Source organism: Bacillus rossius, chromosome 12, assembly GCF_032445375.1.
Source record: "Bacillus rossius redtenbacheri isolate Brsri chromosome 12, Brsri_v3, whole genome shotgun sequence".
NCBI classification, from domain to species: Eukaryota; Metazoa; Arthropoda; class Insecta; order Phasmatodea; family Bacillidae; genus Bacillus; species Bacillus rossius.
Window position 1 is genome coordinate 44821772 of NC_086339.1, and position 27871 is coordinate 44849642.

The 27871-nt window shown below is 37.6% G+C and overlaps 2 protein-coding genes across 2 annotated transcripts in view; both read right to left on the reverse strand.

Annotated features, from left to right (window-relative positions):
* Window positions 1-873: 873 nt before the first annotated feature.
* LOC134537898 (gastrula zinc finger protein xLCGF3.1-like) lies at window positions 874-22607 on the reverse strand. Its single transcript, XM_063378831.1, has 2 exons — window positions 21718-22607; window positions 874-12307 (listed from the first exon to the last, which is right to left on the reverse strand). The coding sequence occupies exons 1-2, from the start codon at window positions 21799-21801 to the stop codon at window positions 11306-11308; spliced, it is 1086 nt and encodes a 361-aa protein (XP_063234901.1). The 5' UTR covers window positions 21802-22607; the 3' UTR covers window positions 874-11305.
* A 48-nt stretch (window positions 22608-22655) lies between these two features.
* The window catches only part of LOC134537897 (zinc finger protein OZF-like), a 38258-nt gene continuing 33042 nt past the window's right edge, over window positions 22656-27871 (reverse strand). Inside the window, exon 2 of the mRNA XM_063378830.1 lies at window positions 22656-26791. Within this exon, the coding sequence (XP_063234900.1) occupies window positions 25370-26791 (1422 nt within the window). The 3' untranslated portion in view covers window positions 22656-25369. The remainder of the gene's footprint in view (window positions 26792-27871) is intronic.

Consider the following 27871-nt stretch of genomic DNA (forward strand, 5'->3'; position numbering starts at 1 on the left):
TTTTTTTAAATAAACCGGTAATTGTAATTTTGTTTATAATTCCCCGCCACGAACGCTGTCCTACACACTACGATCTGTACTTTTCTATGCTTTTACTGAAGTCAAAACCAAACTCTTAAACCCTCTGCATCCTTGTTCTAGCAAGAGTCTGCGTTTGTGTTTTTTTGTTGTGCGTGCCAATGTAATTTCCTAGAACCACGGTTCTAAGGAGGATACATTACTAACTATGTTCCTCTATTTACCCTGTAAACAGCCAATTCTTAATGCCTACTGGTTTCTGAGAAATTAGTTTTTATTGTAGTTCACATTTGATAGCCTATGCAGTGAAAGCCATCACCATGTTGTGCTTTAATTGCGTTGCTGATCCTGTGGTTTTCCATACATAAGAAAATGTATATTTTTTATATGAATATTGAATAATAACTTTAAAAAAATACACCACTGTGGCATCATGAAGGTAATGTTTCATAGCCAGTCTGAGAATATAAAAATTCTTCATTAAGATTAAGGGATTTTCTCATGCTATGATAAAAAATTTTCTTGTACCATTTGTAATTGATAAATAACTAGTATAAACGTAGACTAGCTTACTAATAAACAATTCACAAAAAAAAATAACAGACAACCACTATTTACTATTCACAAATGAAAGCAATATTAAACCATCAACTTAATAAGAACTAAAAGAAAATACATATATTTAATGAAATAACTTTTATTAATATTGATTTCATTTTAATTAAATTTCTTACTTTCAGTGGATATTTTTGCACAATTGTACAAAACTTTATATCAAAACCACACAATGAATTTCAGAGAAATGTATTTGCTCGAAACTTTGTTTTCTTTACAAACAGAAAATAAAACCCAAAATAATATTACCACCATTAAAGAGTTGCAGGAGCCACTAAAGGTAGTTATGGTGGAGAGAGGTGCATCCAAAAATATCGAGGGTGGGGGGGGGAAATCTGAAATATTTTTACTTCCTAACATTATTTATGATTGATTATTCTGTTAAAGAGCATTGTGGTATTCGCAGTAGTTTATTGTTTTAATGGTTAAGTTAGCTGTATAAAAAATAATGTTAAAAAGGTGCATGGTTGATTAGGTCAGATTAGCTACATTTAAACTAGTTAATTCCTAACCAACAGTTCAGACGATTTTACAATTATTTAAATGTTTATAAAGTAGCCCGACCAAAATATTTCTGTTTTATTAATTTTTTTTCCTCCAGACATGCCCTTTTCCAGCACAATAGACAATTAAAATAATAGATCATTGCAACATGAACCAAAGAAAAGACACGTGTAATAATATGCGTTATTAAAATAAAAATTAGAGTAGATCGTCACGAAGCTGACTAGCTACTGTACACACACTGTTGTGTAATTTAAGATGCACTAGTGCTGCATGTGGTAAGATTTAGAATATATTTTAATAATGCATATTATTACACACGTGTGCACATTTGCACTCTCCTGATGAAATCCTTAAATAATTTTACATTTTGTGTGAATGCACATTTTGACATTATCATGCAATATTTCTTGCAATACGTTTAACCTCGTTGTTTATAGGTATTCTATGCCAAATTGAGGTGTGACTGAACTGCTTGGGTGTTCAGACCAATAAGTACACAAACTGTTTCTTATTCATGTTAAATAAAATCACACACATTCAAACACAATAATTTAATAATACTGAGATAAGAATTAATTTACATTCGAAGCAACTCATAAAATCTAACTAACCATTCCTTTAACGTGAAACAAACTTTACCGGTTCCAAATGGCGCGAAAAATATAAACCAAATAAAAGAAGTGAGTTCAAAATAAGGCACAGCAGCGTGATTAGCGAAAGCGCAGTAAAGCCAAAGTTGTCTTAGTTCGGTCAAACGACTTAGAGATATAGAATGCTAGTGGAAAGCCATCTTTCATTCCAATTACACCGTCCCCGACAGCCATATTGATGACGCAGTTTGAAAGTTTGGTAACCAAAACAATGTTTTAATAGAAATCATTGCCAGCATAAATTGATGGAGTAAAAGAAAAAATGTTTTTAAATAATTGATACTTTTGAGCATTAGGTTTTTGTTCTGGGTCAGATCAAAATTTCCATGAAGGCTAATTTCTAGAGCTGTAGCAAACCAGGTGTATTCGGTACTGAGTAACGGGTGCGCCATCTAGTACCGAGTAACGAAACGTTACACACGAATGCATTTCGTAACTCGCATTTTTCGTAGTATGGGATTTATCGTTAGAATGTTGTTTAAATTTTATTGACAATAAATAATTTTCGACACCTATTTGTTGCTTTTTCATTATAATTGACGCATAATGGATGGCGATGTTATTGAGCTCACGGTTAAAATTTTCAAAATAGTAAATCCATTGCAAATTGAGTAGATTCCGTCAACAGTTCACTTGTAGTTCTACACTTTACTGATTAAATCAAATTAAATTTAGAATGACTTAAACACAAGTCTGGTTCAAAATACGGAAAAGTGAAAAAATGCACCTTATGCAGTTTGGTATGTAATGTTGACGCCACTCCCGCTGCCTGATTAAGTTTTGAATAAATATTAAATTGAAAATGATCTCAGGGGGCAAAAAGGGGGTTTCGACCTCGTGGCTGCAGGCAGGAGCGAGTCGTTAACGTGAACCACCTGGGCTGTTCAGACCACCCAGGATGCCTTGAAATAAAAGGAAACTGACTAAAAAGACACTGCACTTTATTAAGGTTGATACACTTGCTGGTCCAACCCTGTCCGAGTCTGTTGTCAGACCATCTCTACACGGTCAGTTTAACACCGACGTTGCGCGCGAACAGGTTATGTGGCAAACATGTGTAGAAGTTCTATCATGAGGTCGGCACTGACAAACTAAGGCCGCGGCGAAACACTGCAGCACTGAAAAGTTGCAACTAAATTTATGTTATGACTGAAATTGAATATGAAATGTCAAAAGTACAAGATCAACAGTTCTTAAACAGGAATGCAACTACATATATTTATAAGTCAAAGTTCGTGATAGATTGCAAATACGTTTAGATGTACGTGAAAATATACGAGGCGTGACTGTTACTGATGAATGCCGTGACGTGGCTGGCTTGCGAATACGTAACACAAATGAAAAATAATATTGTTAAATAAACTATTAACCTAGAAAAGCCTAACTTGTTAATAATAAACGCTAAAACATAAAAGTGACTGTAGATCGCAGTGACGCGGCTGGATTGCGAAAACAAAAGTCCTTACTTAGGGTGCTCTTACGTCATGTCGCCAAGATGCTGGCTTTGGCACGATGATGTCTGCACGACGGGTGCGAAGAGACCGTCCCTGGTGCGCGCCATAAGGCAACTGGGAACTGGCGGCGCTAAGACGCGTGTAGCGCGGGAAAACAGCCCCGACCAGTTTGGACTTAGTTGTTAAATTTGATATTACTTGATTATTTTACAATTGCTCATAATTCTCATATTATTTCAGTATCTTTTAATTGTTGTTATTCTGGTTTTGAAAAGAGGACTTACTTATTTAATTACACACTAGGGCATTGCCACACCCGACCGGGCGCTGTAGTCGACTTGCTGTTCGTCGTGGCGCACATCACGCACGAGCGTGTTCGTTGCACACGCAATTGAGTAAGTGTTGTTGAGACGTAACGGCCTGTGCGACCCAGAGGGAGCACTGGCGGCTGGCGTCACATATGCATCGCTATTTTTATTTATACACTCCCTGAGATTTGAAATCTTCAAAAGCGTCAAGTGAACTTTACAGCAATTAATTGAATTTTCACTCATGCGCTCTGCCTAACTGTGGACGGTAGTATCGTCATGTGCCATTCCCAAGACAACAGGAAGGTCTACGCGTCGTAAGAACTACGAGAGAACGAGATTTCTGCAAGTTGAATGTGTGAATGCCGGCAGCGAGACCCAATTGTATCCAGCTAGTACTTAGTCCAAGAAAAAAGGGGAACTTCGCGAGACATGGAGAACATTGGCCACAAAAATGCAGAACTTCAAGAAACTTCGATGGCAAAGAACGAGTTACATATCACATAAATTGTCATCGTCAACAAGGTATGTCGAGAACAGGCTGTAGAATGGCATGCAAATTTGTGGAAAATTCAGCAAACAAGTTGGTTGAAAAACTGTAAGTATATTGATTTGTGTAGCCAACTTTTGGCATGTTCTATGACTATTGGTTATAGCCATTTTCTATGGTTATAGTTTCTAGTTTGTTGTTTTGGTAAACATTTATAAGCATGTGTACCAATTGAAGCAGGTCCCATCTCGTTCCAAACAATAACACCAAGCACCAACTCTTTTACCCAACTCGCAAGGTAAAAACTTGCTTGCCCAGATCAGGTCTAATCTTAATATTAAATGGAAAAATTCAAGATATGACTTAAATACTGAAACCTTTTATAAGGTAGTAGAAAATTAACAAGAGAAAACAAGTTAGTTCTATTAAATTTATTGAATTGTTAATATAAAAAAAATTATAGGAAAAAGCAATTTTTTTATAAACAGCAACAAAAAAAATAACAAATGTTTTGGGAGATGAGGTCTTATATCTCTGAACAATTACACAATATTTAATTACCAATATTTTCTAGGCTTTGGAACGTAAAGTAGCTTTAAATACTCTGAAACAGATGGCCACCAAGTAAACAGCACGAAGAAAGTGCAAACAAGTGCAGAAAATAAACATACTATATTAGACAAGGATGGAAATATAACATGTCAATAATTATTTTAATAAGTAATTATTTTGAAGGTTTTTGGAATATTTCCTAAATTTCTAGGTAAATAATTAGAGATTACCAAGATTGCATTCATACCGTCTTACTGGCAGCTGATATATGATGAACTTAAGACTTTTTTAGGATTCTGTACACGATTTATTAAATATATGTATTTTATTGTCTAAAATATAATTTTTTGCACGGATCAAGTATCAAAAAATGTATGTTAATCCATCAATACAATCAGTAAATTAATTTGACGCCGTCCCCGCTACCTCTATTAAAAGTTACGTGATTTTAGTATTGTTCGAAATCTCAGGGTAGGTTCGGCCTTGTGGCTAGAGGTAGTGGTTCAACACAGTAGGTCCCCCCGAGCTGTTTAGGCCACTCGGGACGCCTGAAAATAACAAGAAAATACCAACTGATGTCTGATAAATTTATTACGGCACAGCCCTCTACATAGTGCCCGTCCTGGCCGTAACGGTTGTCCCGAATTGAATTGTTACACGCGCGACCACTTTCTCAGTGGCGGCTCACGATTTTATTCCCCGGTAAGGTCATACACTTGGACACGATGCGGTGATTACAAAACAAACCCTAACCTGACATACTATAATCCTGATTAAAAAATTACACTGCACAACTATAAATTACGTAATACACTGGGCTAAGAACACGTAGGCCCGTAACTACGGTGACGCTACCTGAATCTTACGACTGTCCCAGAAATTGACTCGTTAGTATTTTTGAACGTACGTGTTGCCTGCTGGCTGCCCTGTGCGGGCTGAAACTAGTTAGCCGGTTGGCTAGATTATCGCGTGAAGCACCGAAGTAACATCTCGTAGTTCACACACAATACTTACGTATTACGACGAACGCTCGTCTTGGAGCACAGAATAATTAAGTTAAATACCACTTGGCAAGTCGAGGCCGACCACGGAACTGAAAGAAAAATTTGCGAAAAATTAGAACTACCTATTGAACTAAACTACATATCAGTGAAAGTAAGAATTGCTGGTCCAGTGTTGCGCGGAGGCTGCCAGCCTCTATGAGCTCCGGAAGGATACTGCCGCTCTCACCGCGCGCGACCCCCCTCCCCCGCCAGCCCTCCCAAGGAAACGTGTGATTTTCGCGGGAAACTGAACCGGCCAGGTTCGGGACAAGTCGCACAGTGAAACATAATTTTGGAGAAAATAAAGTATTAAATAATGAAAATAATGTCTAATAATTCCTGTGGAAAAAATACATACATTACATTTGTTGTAGTTCGGCGGAGGGATATGCCACACCCGGCCGGATCCTTCCGCCGACGTAGCACTTGTTACCTGGCGTTCGCCCCGTTGCACTTTCTACACTCCGGTGCGCGCACGAGCGCGTTTGGTGCACACGCCTTCGTGAGACGTTGATGAGGCATAGCGGTCTTTGCGACATAGAGGAGCATTGGCAGTCTGCGTCAAATTAGTATTTTTTTTTTATGAATTTTTGTAATTTTCCCCGATTTTATACTTTAATTAATTTGAGTTTTCTAGATGGCGGTCAATATGTTATAATCTGCTTACTGGAAGCTGGTTGTAGAGGAATTTAAGCTTTTTTTAGGACTTTCCACCATATTTTTGAAATAATTTTTTTTTACATGAAATTAAATTATTTGAATCACCCATATATCAAACAAATGTTAGGAACTAACCAAATCTCTTAGTATATTAATTGCATATTTACTTAATGAATTTTGAATTTTCCCCGATTTTACAGCTAATTATGAATATCCAAGACGGCATCTGAAATTCAAGCTGGTGGCGCCAAAATAATAATAAAGTATTACTGCACTCTAGCAAATAAAAATTAATCTAACATGGCAGCAGTGCACTTAAATAGCCAAAAACAAGATGGCGGACATGACATACTAACTGATGATATATATACACTGGCATAAGTAATGAGAGATAACTGCCTGGGCAACTGGGCTGGGCTGACGAGTGAAGTCGCCCGCCCCTGGGGGCGCTAGGGCCCCTGGTAACAATAACCCAGGTGTGCCCAACAAATAATGTGGGCCGCAAGGTCCAAGCGCCCAACCCCTGCAAGGTAGAATCTTTCTGCCCCGCCCAACTCTTCTTACCTGGACCTTTTTCCCTCTTGTCCAGTAGTTTTCTTGCTCGCTTTAATGCAGTTTTATTTGATACCAGCATGACCCGGCCCAGGGTTTTCTGTGTGTCTATGAAGGTTTTACCTGGGTCACTTTAGTTAGCTTTTAGGCTAGGCAACCAAAGGAGCACCAGCTATGGCTTCAACCGCAGCCATGCCTGGCCAATAAACTCCAATTAGCACACGATGCACGCGCCCTTGTTCAGCATGGTTAAAACCCCGCATAGTAGAGTGTATAGGCTTCAGACTGAGACACTCTTAGGTCCTCCCCTAACCTGGACCCTCCCACACACTTAGATTAACTTGGGCTAGGAAAAAAATATCAGTGAGAGCGGCAGCTTCGGTGGAGGAAGGATCCATTGATGTTATTTTATTTTTTTCGTCACAGAGTACTCCATGACTTAAGTGTGTTTATATATAAAAATAGATTAAATATTGATACTTATTTTTATAAATTTTAAATCTTTCCCCATTAAAATCTGATAACAGATTTTCAAGATAGCAGAGGGTTTTTATTACAATTATTTTTTCTGGATTTTCTAGCATGAATATTATGAATTTTCAAGATGGCAGCCCATAACGAAAATGGCAGCGATCTAGGATCACAGATGACGACCATAATGTATTGTGTAATAGTATTTTTCAAATATTTTTTTAAAAATGTTATTAATTAATTTCAGGTTTTTCTGAATATGTACTAGCATGAAGATTAAGGATTCTCAATATGGTGGTCGTAACATGATGATACAAATTTATATTATTTTATATAATTTTAAATATTTTTTAAAATTATTTTGGATGATAATAATATGGATTTTCAAGATGAAAGTCATATTGAAAATTGCAATGGTGTTTTTTAATAAAATTTTATTAAATGATTTTCTTTTTATAAATTAAACATTTTTAACAATTTCCTAGCAAACAAATTGTGGATTTCCAAGATGGCAATTATAACGAAAATTTGCAACATTAGGGAGCGAGGCATTCCATTCCAAGATGGCGGAAAGTTCTAGCAAATAAAATGGCGGAATTCAAGATGGACATTGGGTTCAAGGTCATCCAAATTGGACACTGTGAGTTCACAATCGCAGATGGTGGTTGGCACCAAGTACCACAGCCTGCAGCCCCTTATATATACTACCGTGGTGACACCACCATCTGAAGAAAGAGTGAAGTGAAAAGGGCGAGTGACCCTCTTGTAAACGAACGTGGACGATGAGGGACGGGCCTTTTGTGTGGAGACGGGTACATCCGGGCTGTGTGTGTGAAGACGAACGACTGAGAAGCGCGAAACTGTGTGTTAGGCCAGAGCAGCGTGGTAAGAGGCAGTGCTTTAGAGCTGTGGATTGATTCATTTGTGGACAGAAATTTTAAGTGTTTTAATGTAACTAATTGTATAAATAGAAATAAATAATGCTGTATTTAACGAATTGTGTGATATTTTACACACCTGTTATCTCACTCTTAACAATATTTATACACACATGAAAATTAATCAAAATATCATTTCTGAAAAACATGATGGTTTTTATTTTGGAAGATAAAATTTTATTTAATGTGAATGACTTGTGTTCAAATACAACATCCAGGCATAAAACAGATGCTATTTATTTCAACATGAGTAAAGCCTTTGATACTTGCCAACACAATCTTAATATTAAAAATTTATCTATTTTAGGCCTTCAAAAGCAATACATGGAATTACTTTTTAATAATCTTACAAATAGATGCTTTTCAGTCAAAGTAACAAAATAGTTCATATGAAATTTGTAAATCATTATCCATCTGTGAATTGTGTTGTTTCATATTTTGTCGTAAAGTTATTGATATTTTTACGTCCATACTGGAGGTGGGGTCCCGAGGCAGGCTACTGGGCTACTAGCGGTCAGCCGGTCTGTGGCCCCGGGTCGGGTGCTTTCTTTCCCGATGTAGAGCGGCCCGGCCTCACTAACCCCTTCCACGGTGCTGTCATCCGTGTCGCCGTCCCACCTCCTAGAGACCACGCATGGACTGGTGTAACAAGGAAGCCACTATTCTGGGAGCTTTGGGAGTCGGGTCGACCCTGATGACGCAACACATCAAAGGACTGCTGGACCATTCCAGAAGGTGGAAATGATGAGTATGAAAGCTGTGACGCTAGCCTCCGAGCGAGTGAAGTGAAGTGGGCTAGTGACCCCTTTGGAAGCGATGAAGCCAGCCTTACACTATACTTATCTTCTTAGCAGTTTTCATACTAATTTTCTCTTAGCACACCTACTCTTGTGTATGTAATATTTTAGCACACTTTCAAGGGGTTTGGCTATGAATATAAAGGTTTTAATACCCAAAGTCTTAGCCAAAATAATAATAGAATGTGTTATATTTTTCTGTGCTACTCACAAGCTAAATTTGTCAAATTGCCAGACCCATGCGTAGAAAAATAAACCAGTATATAGAACTTTTTGTAAACATTAGAGGACGTAACAAACGTACAGGTATTGCAAATGAAACTTATTGATATTAAAGCTACTCTGGAATATATTTGGTAAACTAAAATAGTCATAGAAAGAAGTAATTGCCAGATAAAAAATACGTAATACTGCATTAAATGACTAATAATTCTTAATCTCTACTCTTTAATTTTCGTTGTCTTGGCAGCGCAGTGGCAAAACACGATGTTGTGATGCCTCTGAGTAATTTTTCACGAGGTTAAATTCCTAGTCACTGCAAGAACTTATTTTAATTTTTTTAAAATTACATATTACTGGATTATGCATTAATACTTTAATGTTTTACTTTTGCCATAATATTATTAAATACACGTCTCAGTCCATTTGTTTTATTATTTCATATTAGGTAGGCCTATATTATTTTTACTTAAAAAAAATTAAATTATAAGTTCACAAGTAATTAAAACACATAAAATAACTCTCTTATTAAAAAACCTATGATTATTAAAAAAAAAGTCCATAAATTATTACTGAATAAAATAACACTTCATATAAACCCATAGCTGTTTGCCTATATGAAAATATGAGATGGTTTTTACTTTAGATTTAAGTTTAATATGCGAACTATGTGTGTTTGTCTTACTTGGTAATATAAATGGTTCCCGTAAACGAACTTATAATGGCATTGCACAAAGTGGGTTACGGCGGATAGTTCACAAATTTTGTTTGCTAGCATTCCCCCCACGTTAAAGGTTATTCCATCAAAAGTAAAAACGAGAATAATCAGTGCCAGATTTTTCTCGCACCACCCTGCATAGGTTTCTTCACAACATAGGGTTTGAGTATTTAAGAACGTGATGGCATAATTCGGTGGCGGCATACCTACTTGAGAGAAATAAATAGTTTGGGACTTAGGAGAGCCAGTTATCCATACAGATGAGTTGTGGATAAATGTGGGGCTCAGTGTGGAAAAAGCATGGAAAGACAACAGTGAAGATCGCTCGACAGGCAGCCGTTGAAAGCCTTAGTTCAGGCCTGAAACCTTCTACAGGACGTCGTGATGTGCATTTTGCATTAGTGCATGTAGGTAATGAGGACAGTTTTGTTCAAAACAAAATGCTGCCCTAAAAGAACACAGCTAACGCTCATGATTAAATGACTGCAAATGAGTTGAAAAGTGGTTTGTCGAAAAACTTTTCCCAAACACTCCAGAGGGATGTGTTATTTATTTATTTATTTATTTAAATTTTGTACCATGCCCACCAACAGTCTAGAAACTTTACAGGTGGGCAAAACAAATAGAATACACACACGTATAAAAAATAGAAAAAGTAAAAAATAACAAACAACAACTAAAAAAACATAGGATAAGACATACAAAAAGACACACAAGGACAACATTAATACATAAATATAAACATATAATACAGACTAGATACTGTTACTCGGTAAACAGGACACAAAACAACATAATCATCAGCACAAAAATTATCATAACATTAACCACCAGAACTAATACTACCATCTTAAAAAACAGAATTGTAGAGAGTTGGATATCTATTAGTTAATTAATCTAAATAACTAAACTATAAAACTTTTATAATTTATTTATTATTCCAGCATTTAAATGTTTATCAATTTATTAATTTAAAGATTATATCATTTCTCATGTAAGTTGTGCACAAATTAGAAGTTAATAAACTATTAAATTATAAAGAAAGTAAGAGTGGATATGTACACTAAGGTTTCTTTCACCATTCCTTCTCGAACTTTAACTTTGAAATAAAACTGTTACAGCTCCCCTAGACTTGTATCTTGAGACTGCCCACCCACAAGGATATTGTCTCTGCACCTGAAGTGCAGCAAGTTATATCTGAGCTGGAGTTATTTCTGGAGCTTTCGCAGACTTGGATTTTAGAGTAATGAGAAATTCGTCACAGTATGCATTCTTGGGTGAACAACAAGATGATTAAATGATTTATTACACAGTTAACAATTAACGAGGCCTTTTCCTGTATGTAATCTCATGTGTGTAATAAGTTTATCTTTTACACTAAATGATTTACTACACAGATCACACTTAAAGGGACGCTCCCCTGTATGTAAGCTGTAGTGTATATTAAATGATTCTTTCCTAGCAAATGATTTATTACACACATTACACTTGAAGGGACGCTCCCCTGTGTGTAACCTTTTGTGTACATTCATATGTCTGTTATCACAAAACGACTTACTGCACACATCACACTTGAAGGGACGCTCCTGTGTGTGTACCCTGATGTGTACAACCAGATACCTTTTAAAACTAAAAGACTTACCACATAATTCACATTTGAAGGGACGCTCCCCTGTGTGGAATGTGTTGTGTGCATCAAGTGTTTTTTTGGTAATAAACGATTTATTACATAGATCACACTTGTACGGACTCTCCCCTGTATGTAATCTGCTGTGAACAATAAGATTTGTTTTAGAACTAAGAGACTTACCACATAATTCACACTTGAAAGGACGCTCCCCTGTATGAAATGTGTTGTGTGCAACAAGTGTTTTTTTAGTAATAAATGATTTATTACATAGATCACACTTGAACGGACTCTCCCCTGTATGTAATCTGCTGTGAACAATAAGATTCCTTTTAGAACTAAGAGACTTACCACATAATTCACACTTGAAGTTATGCTCCCCTGTATTAGTTCGGTTGTGTTCAACTAAATGACGTACTAGTGGCTCTTGTCTTATAATTGGAGCATCTTTGTCTTGTTTGCTTGAAGAACACAAATGCTGATGATGGTGAAGGCACTTGCAATCTGTTGAAACACTGACGCAAACGTCAGACATCAAACTAGTACCGCAGGTAGCACTTTCTGCCTGTGTATCAACTTCTGATACACATTCAGTCTTGAGACACGAACTGCCTTCACCGCTATAACTAGCTCTTGTTCTGGAAGCTCCAGCCAGAGAGCTAGTCTCCACAGCAGGATTATCAACTGCCTGCAACAAAATAATTCCTTTATTTTAAAATGTGTTATGTGTTAAGTTAACTGTAACAAAATCTTAGATAGTATTTCTCTGAATAAATTTTAAATCATGTTTGTGTTGAGGTACGCTAGGAAAAAAAAAGTAAAAGGAATAATAGTTATATATTTTCTAATAAATTAAGTATTTTCGTTCTGAACAAAAAAAAAACTAATTTTTACATAATTTTTGTTTTCTATTAATGCTAATAAATTGCAAACCGAAGTCACTTTAATCTTAATTGTTGGTATTGGCAACACACTCCTTATATTTTATGTTATTTTTAAACAATTAGATACTGAAAATTTTCTGTTGCATTTATTTTTATAACTATTATAAATAATTAAATAATATATTTTTGTGGTAATATCAAAAAATTGATATGTAAAAAATTGATTGGAGTACTTTTGAGTACTTTATATGAATTTTTTAAAATAATACCAAAACTATCGCAGCACGCTACAGAGGCTACTTTAGCTGCACAAACATGTGTGAGTCCAGGATCCAATATCTCTGGTGTCCAGTATATTGCACTGGAATTTTCGTTAAAAAACAAAAAGGTCATGACTTGGACATGATATTTTATTCACGGTTCATTACCCCGAGATCGCTTTCAACGCACGGCCAAAAGGGCACACAGACCTTTGTTTGCTCGGCGTGGCCACAGATGAACCAAAACGGTTCCAACTGAACCTACGCTGCCGCTTGTGGTCAAAGACTTCTAAGTAAAAATGTCCACGACAATGTTCCTCAGCATGGCCGGAACCACAGGCATGAAATTCTTTTCTACTCTTCATTATATGTTCAGTTTAGTGAGCCGCCCCTTAACACAGCTATTCTTGCAGATGCCCAAGCGACTCTACAAACGACGAGGCTACAAATCTGCGTCCTCCACGCCGGGAAGGCGCAGGTTTGTGACCTTACTGACCAATCACAACACAGCACTCACAAGGACACAAAAGTAAACAAATTTCCTAACCCTCGCAACGAGGCTTTTCTTGCAAAACATAAAACATGAATTATGACTAAGTCTTTTATGATCGGCTGATGAAACGACGTCTTAATTTTCCTGCCACCTGTGAGAGAGAAAATCTGCCATTTTTCCAATCATAAGAATTACACACAGAACACACCAGAAATTTTCAGCTCCTGAGTCATGCATCTTCTCTCGTCCCTTTTACTACCACAATACACAATGTTCCAGAAACATAAATATAGCTTTCAATTAAATCCAAATGTAAAGTACCAGCATAAAACATATTTAAAATTAATAAAATCCTGAAAAATGCATATATACATTCACAATAATCTAGTAAAAACATAGTTAAATGACCTTTCTGAATTAAATAATTAACTTTCAAATTTAATTATGTGAATTTTAAGAATGAGAAAATACCAGCATAAAAAATAAGTCACTCTGACCTTGAACCTTCTTATCAGCTGCACTGTCTTACTGGAATATATGTAAAAAAAATCCTGCATAGCTGGAGGAGGGGGGGGGGGGGGAGAAAGGGGTCTGCAAAGCTACAAACTATTTGGAATAACATCATGATGTCTGATAGCACTAAAATAGAAAGTATTTAAAAAATAATTGACTAATTAATATGAAAAAATTCCCCATAACTACTTACCTTGATGCACACTCTGTTCAAAATTGCTTAAGCTCAAAAATTAAATGTAATTATGTCCTTTATAATACTGCTCTAAGTGTTCCTAAATTTAATAGTCGCCTTGATAATGACCTTATTTAAAGGCTTATTTCAAACTTCAAAAAAGTTAATTTGAAATATTTTAGTAAAGAAATTTATGTACTTTATTGATTAAACCTATAATATCTAGGAAATCATTGTCAATACCATATTGTTTACATGTACTTTGTTCATCCCTTGAGTTACTCTATTCTTTTAGTAACATATTATATTTTTAAAATATACACATTTCTATATTATTTTCAATTAAAATTTTTTTTTTTTTGTTATCCAATAATTATTCATATAATATGTTTTATTCTTTTGTTCAACAATATCATTCGCCTCTGTGCGGATGAGCTCGAATGCTGTGTGCTTGCCTGTTCTTTCTTAATGCCCACAGGAAGGAGTGTCTACACAATTGCACTGATTACTTTGTCTCTTGTTTGTACGTGTCACACCCACCTGTTGACTGTTGTTGGGCATGTGAAAAATATATATAAATTAATTAATTAATTGAAAGGAAAAGGAACCCAATATTCATTGTGTGAAGATCCATTTGTTTGCAGATGAGTTTAAGAATATTGATTTAATTCAAACATGTTACTTTCAAGTGGAACAGATGACTTGTAGGCATATTCTATGACTATTAAAAAAAAAAATTGGCAAGTACATTTTTTTAAATATCTACAGACCACTATCTGATGTAAATATATTGTTTCTCAACAGTGAGTCGACTTTTCTTTGGGGAAAGGGGGGGGGGGAAAGTCCCATAAAATATTTCATTATTTCTGTGCCATAACATTCTGCAGAAACTAAAAAATTAAAACTGGTATTTCTTATCAAACTTCCAAAATGAACATTAAATTATTGTTCGGACTTTGTGACTTATGTCCTTGTTGTGTGAAGTGTTACTTGTGCCCCTTTTGCGTGTCGTATAAACAGTTCGGCAAGATGGCGGGCCGCATGCAGTCGGGTCGTTTGTTTTGTATTTGGCTATCGTTTCGTTGTCATATTTGTATTCACTAAATCAGACTTATAATATATTTATGGTCCTCCGGAAGAAATTCGTTGAAATAAAGAACATTTGGTTCACACGGGCCGGATATTTACCAGTAATCGTGCATGTATTTGTGTCGTGTCTCGTGACGCTCATCTATTGTGATAGCGTTTTTTTTGATCTCATGTTGTCGCAGTGTTGGTGAATACTTTATTTGTCAAACTTTCATTCCCTTTATTTCTGTTTTGTGCATTAAACGGCAAAATGAATGACAAGACAGAAGTGTTAAAGATTTGTCTCGAGCGTGGGGAAAACAGGTTATATCATGCCGATGCACTTGCCGATAAAGCGATGAGTGACGATACGCAACGTGAGTTGTTTATCGCAACGTGTCGTGATCTGTCACAATTGCGTACTTGTTTTGAAGACGATCACTTGTCTTTGGAGATGTTGCTCAAAGATGACCCGGATTTCAACAAAAAACAGCACAGTGATCGCCTAAATGCTTTCGACGACACGTATTATCGTGTTCAGGCAATATACATTGCCACATGCAACAAGAATAAATTGCATGACGGCACGAAAGCACCAACTTCGCACAACCCATCTCAAGTAACTCTTCCAGCTATAAAACTACCACATTTCTCAGGAAATCCAACAGAGTGGCTTAATTTTTCTAACCTCTTCATCACATTGGTGGTAAACAATGCTCACTTGAACGATATTGAAAGGTTATCATACCTTAAAACATCACTGTCACCAGAACCACTCTCTCTTATCCAATCCCTGCCATTGATCAATGAGAACTTCAAAGTAGCTTGGAATTTGATTGAACAGAGATACAAAAATCTCAGGCTTATTGTGTCACACCACATTGATGCAATTATGCAGGCATTTACAGTGTCTCTTGCTCATCCTGCTTCATAAAGTGTCTTGGTGTCAGTGTTAAATGAACATATGGCTGCATTGCGTACTATGAAACTAGCAGTAGATTCTTGGGACCCACTCTTGCTACATTTTTTGTAAAGGAAGCTAGATAACCATTTACGTCAACAATGGGAACTACATATTTCTGTGAGTGACACAGAAATGCCTACATTTGCTCAGTTTTTAGCCTTCCTTGAAAGTCATCGCCGGGCTTCGGAGGCAATGTCTGGAGCCTCCAGTAAGTCAGGGTCTCGAGTAAGGCAGGCAAACTATAGCACTGTATCTCAGTCTCGCTCACAACACACTTCACTGTTTGTTGGAAACACATTTGATTCTGCTGTAAAGTGCAGTGTATGTGACAGTGACCACCCACTTAACAAATGTCCACAATTTGTACAATGCAAGCCAGAAGACCGCTACCAGATTGTCAAGAGACTTAACCTTTGTTTAAACTGCCTGGGAGCATCTCATCAAATGAAACAGTGTTGGTCAAAAACCAGCTGTCACTCATGCAAGAGTAGACATCACTCGCTTTTGCACTTCACTGAAGCCAACACGCATACACTTTTGAAAGAAGAAGCAACTTCATTTCAGCATTCTCCACCTGAATCTGCAGCAACAAAACCTACACCAGCTGTTGCATTGGCTACAGCTCAGAGACCTGGTCAATCAGAACCCAGAAACGTGTTATTATCCACTGCCTTGGTGGATGTACAAGACAGTGTCGGTGGTTACCAGAATTTTCGAGCAGTCTTAGACTCAGCCAGTCAGTCGAGCTTCATAACTGAACATTGTGCCCAGCTTTTGGGGTTGACTCGTCAGAAGGTGTTCTTACCAATTTATGGACTATCACAAGCTCCCTTACACACAGCAAAGGGATTAGTTAAATGCTGCATTAAACCAGTTGGCAAAACAAACCCACAACTGCCACTTGCTGCATATGTTGTACCGAAAATAACTGCAGATTTGCCCACATTTCCTGTACATTCTGAGATGTGGGATCATGTACTTCATTTGAATTTGGCTGACCCGACATTTGCTACTTCAAGTTCTATTGATATTTTGATTGGAGCAGATTTGTTTCCATATATACTCACGGGGCACAAGCTAGTAAAAAATGTGGATTCACCGGTCGCACTGGATACAGTTTTTGGTTGGATTCTTATGGGTAAAGTGCCCAGTCCCATTGTACCAACCAACCATAGTGTCACTCTCTTCGTATCGACTATGTGCCCTCCGCCATCTCTGGAAACTGTGGTTGAAAGGTTTTGGGAAATAGAGGACTTCCCCACTTGTGCACATCTATCGCCAGAAGATGAAGCCTGTGAGGCTTTCTTTAAAACCACTCACCATCAAGAACCTTCTGGACGTTACGTGGTTTCCCTTACATTCCATTCACCTAAACCAATACTTGGAGACTCAAGAGCACACGCTGTTCGCTGTCTAGAGGCCTTGGAGCGCCGTCTGGTCAAGCAACCTGGACTGCGTACCGAGTACCAGGCCTTCATGGAGGACTACTTGCAGAGTGGTCACATGGAGGTCATTGCCAACCCACTGCATGACATTGAGACAGCCTATTATCTTCCTCATCATGGAGTTATCAAAGCAGAAAGCACCACCAACAAGCTGCGCGTTGTCTTCAATGCTTCTGCTAAGACCCAGCGAGACGTGAGTCTAAATGACATGCTGATGACCGGACCCAAATTACAGACAGATGTCGAGAAATTCTGCTTCGGGTTCGTGTACACAAAGTTGTATTCACTGCAGACATCAAACAAATGTATCTGCAAATAATGGTGGACAAGGAGCATCAAGACTACCAGCGAATTGTGTGGCGTTGTTCTCCAACCGATCCTATAGTGGACTATCGTTTGCAGACTGTTACTTACGGAGTTTCATCTGCCCCTTATCTAGCAATTCGCACCTTGCATCAGCTGGCCCAAGATGAGCAATGTAACTTCCCTCAAGCAGCTCATGTTTTGAAGTCTGATTTCTATGTGGATGATGTTGTCACAGGGGCCAATAGTGTTGAAGAAGCCATTGCTCTTCAAAAGGAACTTATTGCTTTGTTGGCAGCTGGTGGCTTCCATCTCAGGAAGTTTGCCAGCACTCATCGTGAAGTGCTTGAATGGCTGTCCCCAGACCAGCTACAATCCCCAGCATCTATGTCTTTTGACAAAGAACAGCCAGCTGTGGTAAAAGTTCTTGGTGTACAGTGGAACCCTAGCTCAGACTGTTTTTCTTATCAGATGACTCCATTAAACAGCTCAAGCACCAAAAAGGCAATTCTTTCAAATATCGCCAAGATCTTTGATCCCCTTGGATGGCTGACGCCCATCCTCTTGTATGCCAAGTCTCTTGTACAGCTGTTGTGGCTCACTGGAGCAGGATGGGATGAACAGCTTCCTCCAAAGGTCTTATGCAGGTGGTGTGATTTTAAGTCTGAACTGTCTTTGTTGTCACAACTTTGACTGCCTCGGTGTGTATCAGGCTCAGTAAAAGCTGTTCATGAACTGCACGGGTTTTGCGACAGTTCAGAGGTTGGCTATGCGTGTGTCATCTATCTCAGATCAATGTTTTCAGATGGTGGAATCAAGGTCTCACTATTGATGGCAAAATCAAGAGTAGCACCGGTGAAAAGGATCTCTTTGCCTCGCCTTGAGTTGTGTGCAGCTGTGATGTTAGCCAAGCTAATCAGTTTCGTGACCAATGTATACAAGGAGGTGCTGGACATCATGCAAGTGTATGCGTGGTCAGACTCAACAGTTGTTCTTCATTGGATTGCATCATCACCCCACCGATGGAAAACATTTGTGGCAAATCGTGTCAGCATCATACAGGACTTAACTGATAAGGAATTCTGGAGACATGTTCGCACTGAAAACAACCCAGCAGATTGTGCATCCCGTGGCTTGTTGCCCTCACAACTTATTGATCATCCTCTGTGGTGGTCTGGAGCCCCATGGCTTAGACAGCCTCACAGCCAGTGGCCAAACGATACCCTGGATAGTGTGGTAATTGATGATGCCATTGCATGTGAAGAAAAACTTACAGCAATAAGTTGTGTGACAGAGGTATCCCTAGAATTTTTTGCCAGATTCTCTTCCTTCAGCAAGCTGCAGCATGTTGTTGCTTACTGCCTTCGGTTTGGAGACAACTGTCGTCAACCTAAGGAAAGGCGTTCTCTGGGACCGTTGACAACTACGGAACTGCAAAGGGGCTTGGAAGTTTGCATCAGACATGCCCAACAATGCTTTGCAGCTGATAAGGTTAACTTGGACAAGGGGCAGTGCAGTTCTCATCAAATTCGGCGCTTGTGCCCCTTCGTGGATAATGTGGGTATCATCCGTGTAGGAGGGAGGTTAAGTCAGGCATCCCTTCCCTATTCTGTTCAACACCCTATATTGTTGCCCAAAGATCACCCATTCACGTTAATGGTAATCAATCATTTTCATTGTTTACATTTGCACCCTGGTCCTCGAACTTTGCAAGCCATCCTGAGCCAACGATACTGGATTCTTTGTGCACGCTCTGTCATCAAAAGGGTTTTACGTGGGTGTATTAAGTGCTTCCGCACTAAACCCTCTCCGTTCACTCCAACCATGGGAGAACTTCCATCTCCTAGAGTCCAACAAGTGACTGCTTTTCACCATACTGGTGTGGACTATGGTGGGCCCTTTCAGGTTACCACGACTCGCACTCGTGGTTGCAAGTCCACAAAAGCATACTTATGCTTGTTTGTTTGTCTTGCCACCAAAGCCCTACATTTGGAATTGGTTTCTGATCTCTCAACCAGTTTGTTCTTGGCAGCATTTTCTCGCTTCATCTCTCGAAGGGGAAGGCCAGCCCACGTTTACAGTGATTGTGGAACTAATTTTGTTGGAGCTCATCGAGAACTCAAAGAACTCTACCAGTTTGTAAGACAGACAACCCATAACACTGAAGTGAGCAATAAGCTGAGTCAGGAAGGAATTGCATGGCATTTCAACCCCCCAGCAGCACCGCACTTTGGCGGGTTATGGGAGGCTGGCATGAAGTCTGTTAAAAGCCACTTAATTAAAGTCATTGGCTTACAGATCCTTTCTTATGAAGAGCTCTCGACCATCCTGATTCGCATCGAAGGGGTCTTAAACTCTCGTCCTCTTTGTGAGATCAGCTCAGACCCGTCAAAACTTGATGTCCTAACAACTGCTCATTTTTTGATTCTACAGCCCATAACATCATTACCCGAACCTGACATCACCCACCTCAACATTAACCGATTAAATCGCTGGCGCTGGTCCAACGTATAATTCAAGATTTCTGGAAACGCTGGAGAAAGGAATATTTGTACTCACTCCAGCAGAGAAGCAAATGGTCACAGCCAGGTGGTCAACCCAAGATTGGAGATTTGGTCGTGATCAAAGATGAGCACACCCCTCCACTCAAATGGGGTCTCGCTCGAATTGAAGCTCTTCACCCAGGACCAGACCGAATTCCCCGGGTGGCTACTATCCGGACTGCTACAAGTGTCTTGCAACGTCCGCTGATTAAGCTGTGCCCTTTGCCAGTGGACAATGGTTATGATCTAGGACAGAATTCAACAAGATCATGTAATCTGTAACAAATTGCTTTCTTTTCCTTGCTGTATATACCTTTGTGTTTGTTACCTGGAGCTAACAACGGGGGTGGAATGTTCGGACTTTGTGACTTATGTCCTTGTTGTGTGAAGTGTTACTTGTGCCCCTTTTGCGTGTCGTATAAACAGTTCGGCAAGATGGCGGGCCGCATGCAGTCGGGTCGTTTGTTTTGTATTTGGCTATCGTTTCGTTGTCATATTTGTATTCACTAAATCAGACTTATAATATATTTATGGTCCTCCGGAAGAAATTCGTTGAAATAAAGAACAATTATGATAATATAAATCATAACTTTGTACAGTAATATACATAATATACAATACCACAAATTCTAAACTAACTACTGTTGGTTGTTTAGTTGCAAGCCCACTGCTACAGCATTACACTTCACATTGAACAATGTTTCCTGATGCTTCAACTAACACCAACCCCTGCGCTGCTACAACTACTCTCCCTCCGTCCAGTCTCCCACACCCTTACTGGAGTCTGGACGGTTGCCACAGTGGTTGCCCACGACTGAGCGAGTACGTTTTCCAAGCGAGGGCAAGCCGAGAGCCAACTACAGCTTCTCCGGAATAGGAACGCATTCACATGAGATATAATATAAACACGAATGTTAAAAAATTTCCTCACAACTAATTTGCCAATATATGAAGGAAGGGAGGGGGGAGCAAAATACATAATTCGCCAAACAATATCAGTGCGACGGCAACTCCCCCTCTGCCCCCCCCCCCCCCCAGCTCCAGCGCCATTGGTCTCCTCTAAACATATAGTGTGTCGGTAGCGTTGTGGCAGAGAGTGCAGTTTTAAACACAGAATAGGTATTTTTTAACATGGTTCAATTATCATTACTAGAAATTTTTTCCTCTTTTTCATAACACATTAATGATTAATGCACGATACACATTGAGCTATAAGAAAAATGTATTAATAATGTTTGTATCTAATTACTACAGTAATTTTAAATAAATAGCTCAGACCATTAGTTTATTCATTCTATACTGGGTAAGCCTAGATATTTTTTTAATTATAAATTATATTTTTACAAGTAAATTGAAAAAATTATTCTCTAATCTATGTTTAGTAGGAAATGAATATCCATATATGACTGCCTAAATAACAAACACTTCATTGTTTCCACTTGTCTCTCACCTGCTGCACCTTGTCATCTATCCCGTGCCGAGGAAAACTCAGCCTGAAGCACAAGTGACACACCCAGCATGTCTGTACATACATTCAAAGTGTGGTCAGTGGCAATGCTACAAAGACATGTTATTTATTTTTACTAATAATATTCTTAAATATTTTCAATCAATACTGTATTTTTAACATTTCGTATTTTTTAATTTTTTTACAGCAGTCCCACTTTAGGTAGGTATAAATATGGTCTACTGTAAAAAGCTAATTTTTTGTACATTTTGTTTAGGTTGTTTGGTTTTGCTTAATTATGTCTTATGGATTTTACCAAACAAATAAATACTATAGTTCTATTAAGCAGTAAATTAAAACCACACATCTATCGAGAATTACACTTGACATGCTAGTATGCTTGAAGTTGAACTTAGTTACTTAATTGTGCCACAGATCAGTGGCGTAGCGTGCCATCTCGGCGCCTGGGGCGGGAAACCCATTTTGCCGCCCCCATTCTATAGGTGCTTGATTAAAATTAAATTTCACATGCAATGAGGTACCTTTTATTGAAGTTAAAATAGGATGAGCGGTTTTACAAGCGGATTCTACGGGCCTTATGAGCAGCGAAGTCAGAAACAACTTTGTCAAAATCAATATTAGCAGCCAATTCTTGTTCAATCGACAATATAGTCAAGTTTGATAGTCTAGCGGAGTTATGTTCTTATATATTTTTAATGCCTTTTTGGTAATTAGATTTAATTTTCGGAGCTGCGAAGTATATGATCAAATTATAATTTTTCGGGGAATTGTTAAAGTATTTTTTTAGTATTATTATATAGCTATTTTTTATAAGTAGTAATAGGGTATGTATTTATGGATGCACCGATTTGTGATGAAACGATTTTATGATATATATATTATATATATATATATATTAAATGTTGTCATATAAATTTTGCGTCTTTTTAACTTGCTGCCTCCTCTCACTGTTCGCAACCTTATTAGTATTTTTTAAGCCTGCTATTAGTTTGGGTTTTAATATTTTTTTGGGTTTACCTGCGCTCGCGGTACGGGGCAATATAGGAGTTTTACTGTGTCCCGGTTTGCGGAAGTTGTTTGGTTTGCCCTGGGTTAAGGTCAAACTGTACAGTACAATGCGTAGTACTAAATTCAATGAGTGCGAAAGAGAGACATGGACACGGGCCGACGCGTGAAACAAAAGATTTTGTATGAGTAATTAACATAATAAGGAGTGCCGCTCAACTCGGCTCGCGCGCGCCGGGCGGCGCGGCGTGATGCGATGTTGCCGTTCGTATGTAAACAAACAAACGTTATATAGAGCTCTGTCAGTGATTTCGCAGTTTTTCTTTTAAATAAATATTAAAAAATAGTTGGTGCGCAAAATGTTAGATAAAAATGTAACATTATAGTGTGTCTGACACATGTAATGAATGAATCATAGATCAGATCTCAACCCGCTTCACCGGCGACCCGCCCCCGCGGGCTGCCGCCCGGGGCGGGCCGCCCCCTCCGCCCCACCCACGCTACGCCACTGCCACAGATCGCGCCTCAGGCAATGACATCAGGAAACAAAAGACTGTGAGGTATTCAAGTGTGAAGTGTGCTGTGTGCCGTCTTGTGATAAGAGAAAAGGTATGTGATCGCCATAGTGAAAGGTGGTGTTTGTGCATGGTGGTTCATGTGAGGTGTTCCGTGAAGTATATTGCGGCAAGACTGCAATTTTGGGCCACCACGAAATACCGTCATTTATGTAAGAAATTGGCCTGACGTGAAATCTACAAGTTGTTCATACTCAATCCACGATGTGGTCTGGATTGTACAACATCGTGAACGAGGGATCTTCCAACTGTAAGTTACGCAGCTCTGATTTATTAATATACTAATGGTTTTTGATTGAATGTGTTGAGAACTGGTAATGGTGCACGGAAGCTTGGAGTAAAATAGGCAGTTTAATATACATTGTCTTGGAATTGCACATTATTACAGGGCATCACTTTTTCAAGTTACAAACCTGGCTCCTTTTTTAAGTCCCTGTCAGTAAACTGTTTGGAAAAGATCATATTTAGGGTAAATCATATGCCGCCAATTTTGCTTAATGAGTACAAATCAGCACCAATTTTCTTATATTGTTTATTTTTTATGTTGAAAGTAACATACAATCAATTATGTCTTTGAAATATCAAAAATATTTATATAAATATATATTTCCAATGCAAAAAATTACACTCACACTTTTGAATAAAAAGTAATTTTACATATAGCTCTAAAAAACAGAGTACATTCATTTGGACTTAGATTTTAATATAAAAACTTGGTGCTAATAACTAGCTTAATATACCTTATTTATTTATTCTAGCTAAATTCATAGCTGAAATAACACTCGTATACAAGACATGTTTAGGCTTTTGTTACCTAAAAAATTTTGGGTCGTGACCTTTCAACTAAACACGCAAATATAATTCTTTTAATGTCTTTTTCTTAACAAGTATTGGTGAAATGCAACAAACAATACAAAATTTAGCAACAAAAAAAGTAAGGCAAACTAAAAATTAAGCATAAAAAAACTGTGGCTAAGTGCAGCATATTTAAAGGTCAGAAAAAACTGAAATAAATAATAAAAATTTATTTTCATGCAAAACTAGTTTGCAATTAAAAAAAGTTTCACAAAGTTCTACATAACCTGTACCTATAATTCTGTTCTTAAATAAAAATTAGTTTTTTATCCAACATCTCGGCCACCATCTTTTCTCGGTGTTGTTACTCCTACCGCAACCACCCCAAGACAACAGATGATGAAGAGAAATAAAGTTAAAATTAATATTCAAGTAAAAAAATAAAAACAAATTGCCAAGTAACGAAACACAATCATCTCACAACAAAGCCACTTGGCATGACAGTTAATTACAGCTTGCAGAAAAGCTTCTTTCTTCTGCACCACAGTCAACATAACACAAACACTCTCAAGAAGAACCAGCACTAAACTGTCCTACCCAAAAAATTTGCTTTTGATCTTTAAACCACAAGAAACCTTACCTTCCCGTAAGTTTTACGGTCAATCCGTAAAATTCGGCAGATATGGTACTAGTTACCTATGCGATTACGTATTGGTTAAACATGAAAGTTACTAGTAGTTCATCACCAAAGTTCACCAACAAACATTCTCATTTCACTATCATCTTACAAATTTATTCCATTCCTTCTCGCATCCCCACGCTTACGAGTTGTCAGGTTTCAATACTGACCATGTAATGATACATTAAAATCAAATGCCATATTTTTTGAGTATAAGTTTTGGAGATAGATAGAATTTTTCTTTTTTTACTGTGACTATTAAAACTTAATCTACAGATATCAAATTGGCTAAAAAAAAATAATAAAAAAAAGCTAAGGTAGACATGTAGACCAGGGTTTCTTTCACAATTCCTTCTTGAACTGTAACCTTGAATTAAAACTGTTACAGCTCCTCTAGACTTGTATCTTGAGACTGCCCACCCACAAAGATATTGTCTCTGCATCTGAAGTGCAGCAAATTATATCTGAGCTGGAGTTATTTCTGGAGCTTTCGCAGACTTGGATTTCAGAGTAATGAGAAATTCTTCACAGTATGCATTCTGGTGTGAACAACAAGATGATTAAATGATTTATTACACAGTTAACAATTAACCAGGCCTTTTCCTGTATGTAATCTCATGTGTTTAATAAGTTTATCTTTCCTAGTAAATGATTTACTACACAGATCACATGTAAAGGGACACTCCCCTGTATGTAACCTGTTATGTACAATCAGATCCTGTTTACAACTAAAAGACTTACTACATATTTCACACTTGAAGGAACGCTCCCCTGTGTGGAATCTGTAGTGTGTATTAAATGTTTCTTCCCTAGAAAATGATTTATTACACTGATTACACTTAAAGGGACGCTCGCCTGTATGTAACCTAATGTGTACAATCAGATCCCTTTTACAACTAAAAGACTTACTACAAAATTCACACTTCAAGGGATGCTCCCCTGTATGTACTCTGATATGTAGATTCAGATACCTTTTAAAACTAAAAAACTTACCACATAATTCACACTTGAAGGGGCGCTCCCCTGTATGTGATGACTTGTGTGCATCAAGTATTTTTTTAGTATTAAATGTTTTATTACAAAGAAGACACTTGAATGGACTCTCTCCTGTATGTAATCTGCTGTGTATAATAAGAGTCTTTTTAGAACTTAGAGACTTATTACAAAATTCACACTTGAAGGGGCGCTCCCCGGTATGTAACCTAATGTGTACAATCAGATCCCTTTTACAACTAAAAGACTTGCTACATAATTCACACCTGAAGGGATGCTCCCCTGTATGCACCCTAAGGTGTTTGTTCAGATACTCTTTGGAACTAAATGACTTACCACATAATTCACAATTGAAGGGACGCTCTCCTGTATGTAACCTGTTGTGTACAATCATTTTGTTTTTATGAATGAAAGACTTACTACACAGATCGCACTTGAAGGGACGCTCTCCTGTATGTAACATGTTGTGTACACTGAGATAATTTTTAGATCTAAAAGTCTTAGTACATAAGTTACACTTGAAGGGACGCTCCCCTGTATGTAATGTATTGTGTACAATAAGATTTTTTTTACTACTAAATGATTTACTACACATATCGCACTTGAAGGGACTCTCTCCTGTATGTAACTTTCTGTGTTCAGTAAGATTTTTTTTTCTAGCAAATGATTTACTACACACATCACACTTGAAGGGACGCTCCCCTGTAAGAGATATGTTGTGTTCAACTAAATGACGTACTAGTGGCTCTTGTCTTATAATTGGAGCATCTTTGTCTTGTTTACTTGAAGAACACAAATGCTGATGAGGATGAAGACCCTTGCAATCTGTTGAAACACTGACGCTAACATAAGACATCAAACTAGTACCGCAGGTAGCAGTTTCTGCCTGTGTATAATCTTCTGGTACACATTCAGTCTTGAGACACACACTGCCTTCACCGCTATAACTAGCTCTTGTTCTGGAAGCTCCAGCCAGAAAGCTAGTCTCCACAGCAGGATTATCAACTGCCTGCAACAAAATTATTATTTTTTTTAATTATGAGTTAACTGTAGCCAAATATTAGGTAGTATTAAAATTAATAAGGTTTAAATCAACCATAAAGTAAGTACACTAGGATATTATTGATAGTAAAAGAAGTAATAGTTATTTATTTTGTAATAAATTAAAGGTGATCATTCCGGAGGAAAAAAAAAGATTTATGTTTTTTGGTTCCAATTAACGCTAACAAAATGCAAACTTAAAGGTCACTTTTATCATACCTTGCTGATATTGGTAGCACTCTGCTTACATTTATATACTATTTTTAAAACATCATTATTAGTATTAACATTTTTCTACTGCATTTCTTTAGAGAAAATTTATTAAAAAATTAAATTTATATATTTTTGTGGTAATTTACAAAAATGGTGTTGTAACAATTTGTTGGGGTACTTATGTAACTATTTTATATGAGTTTTTCATAAAATACCACAACCTTGCAGCGCACTACAAGGGCTTCTTGGCACACTGCATGCCACATTACAGTGGTTGGGAATTGATGGCGTGTACTGTATGTTAAAGCTGTTCAAGAGGCTAAAACATTTCGTAAATACTGCAGTTTTAAAGTTCTGTCTCTATTACAATTTATTTACATTTAACGGGATTTAACAAAGAACTTTGATATTCTAATTGAAATATGAAAAAAATATTTTTTAATTCAATACATTAATGTTTTAGAACTGTAACTGTTGCCAAACAAAAGAGATAAAATACTTAACTCAGGGTAATGAATAAATCCATTTCGGTCCAAAATATATTTGAGAACAATATGGGAAAATTTCAATTTTTTTGGGCAATACCAACTAAAATAAATAAAATATTTGTTTTCCAGACCTTTTTAATTGAAAAAATATTGTACGGAACTTTGACCCCATAGAATAAATAAAAGCATTGTCTTGTTATATGATTTACATTATGTTATAGCCACAACGTTTTACTTTACAATGATGCACCAGTTGTAGCTGTGCGGTTAACGGTGTAATAATGGTGTTGTACTTCCTTTCGCCGCGTGCTCCTGCAGCGCGAGGCTTGAGCCGTGTCGCCATTCGC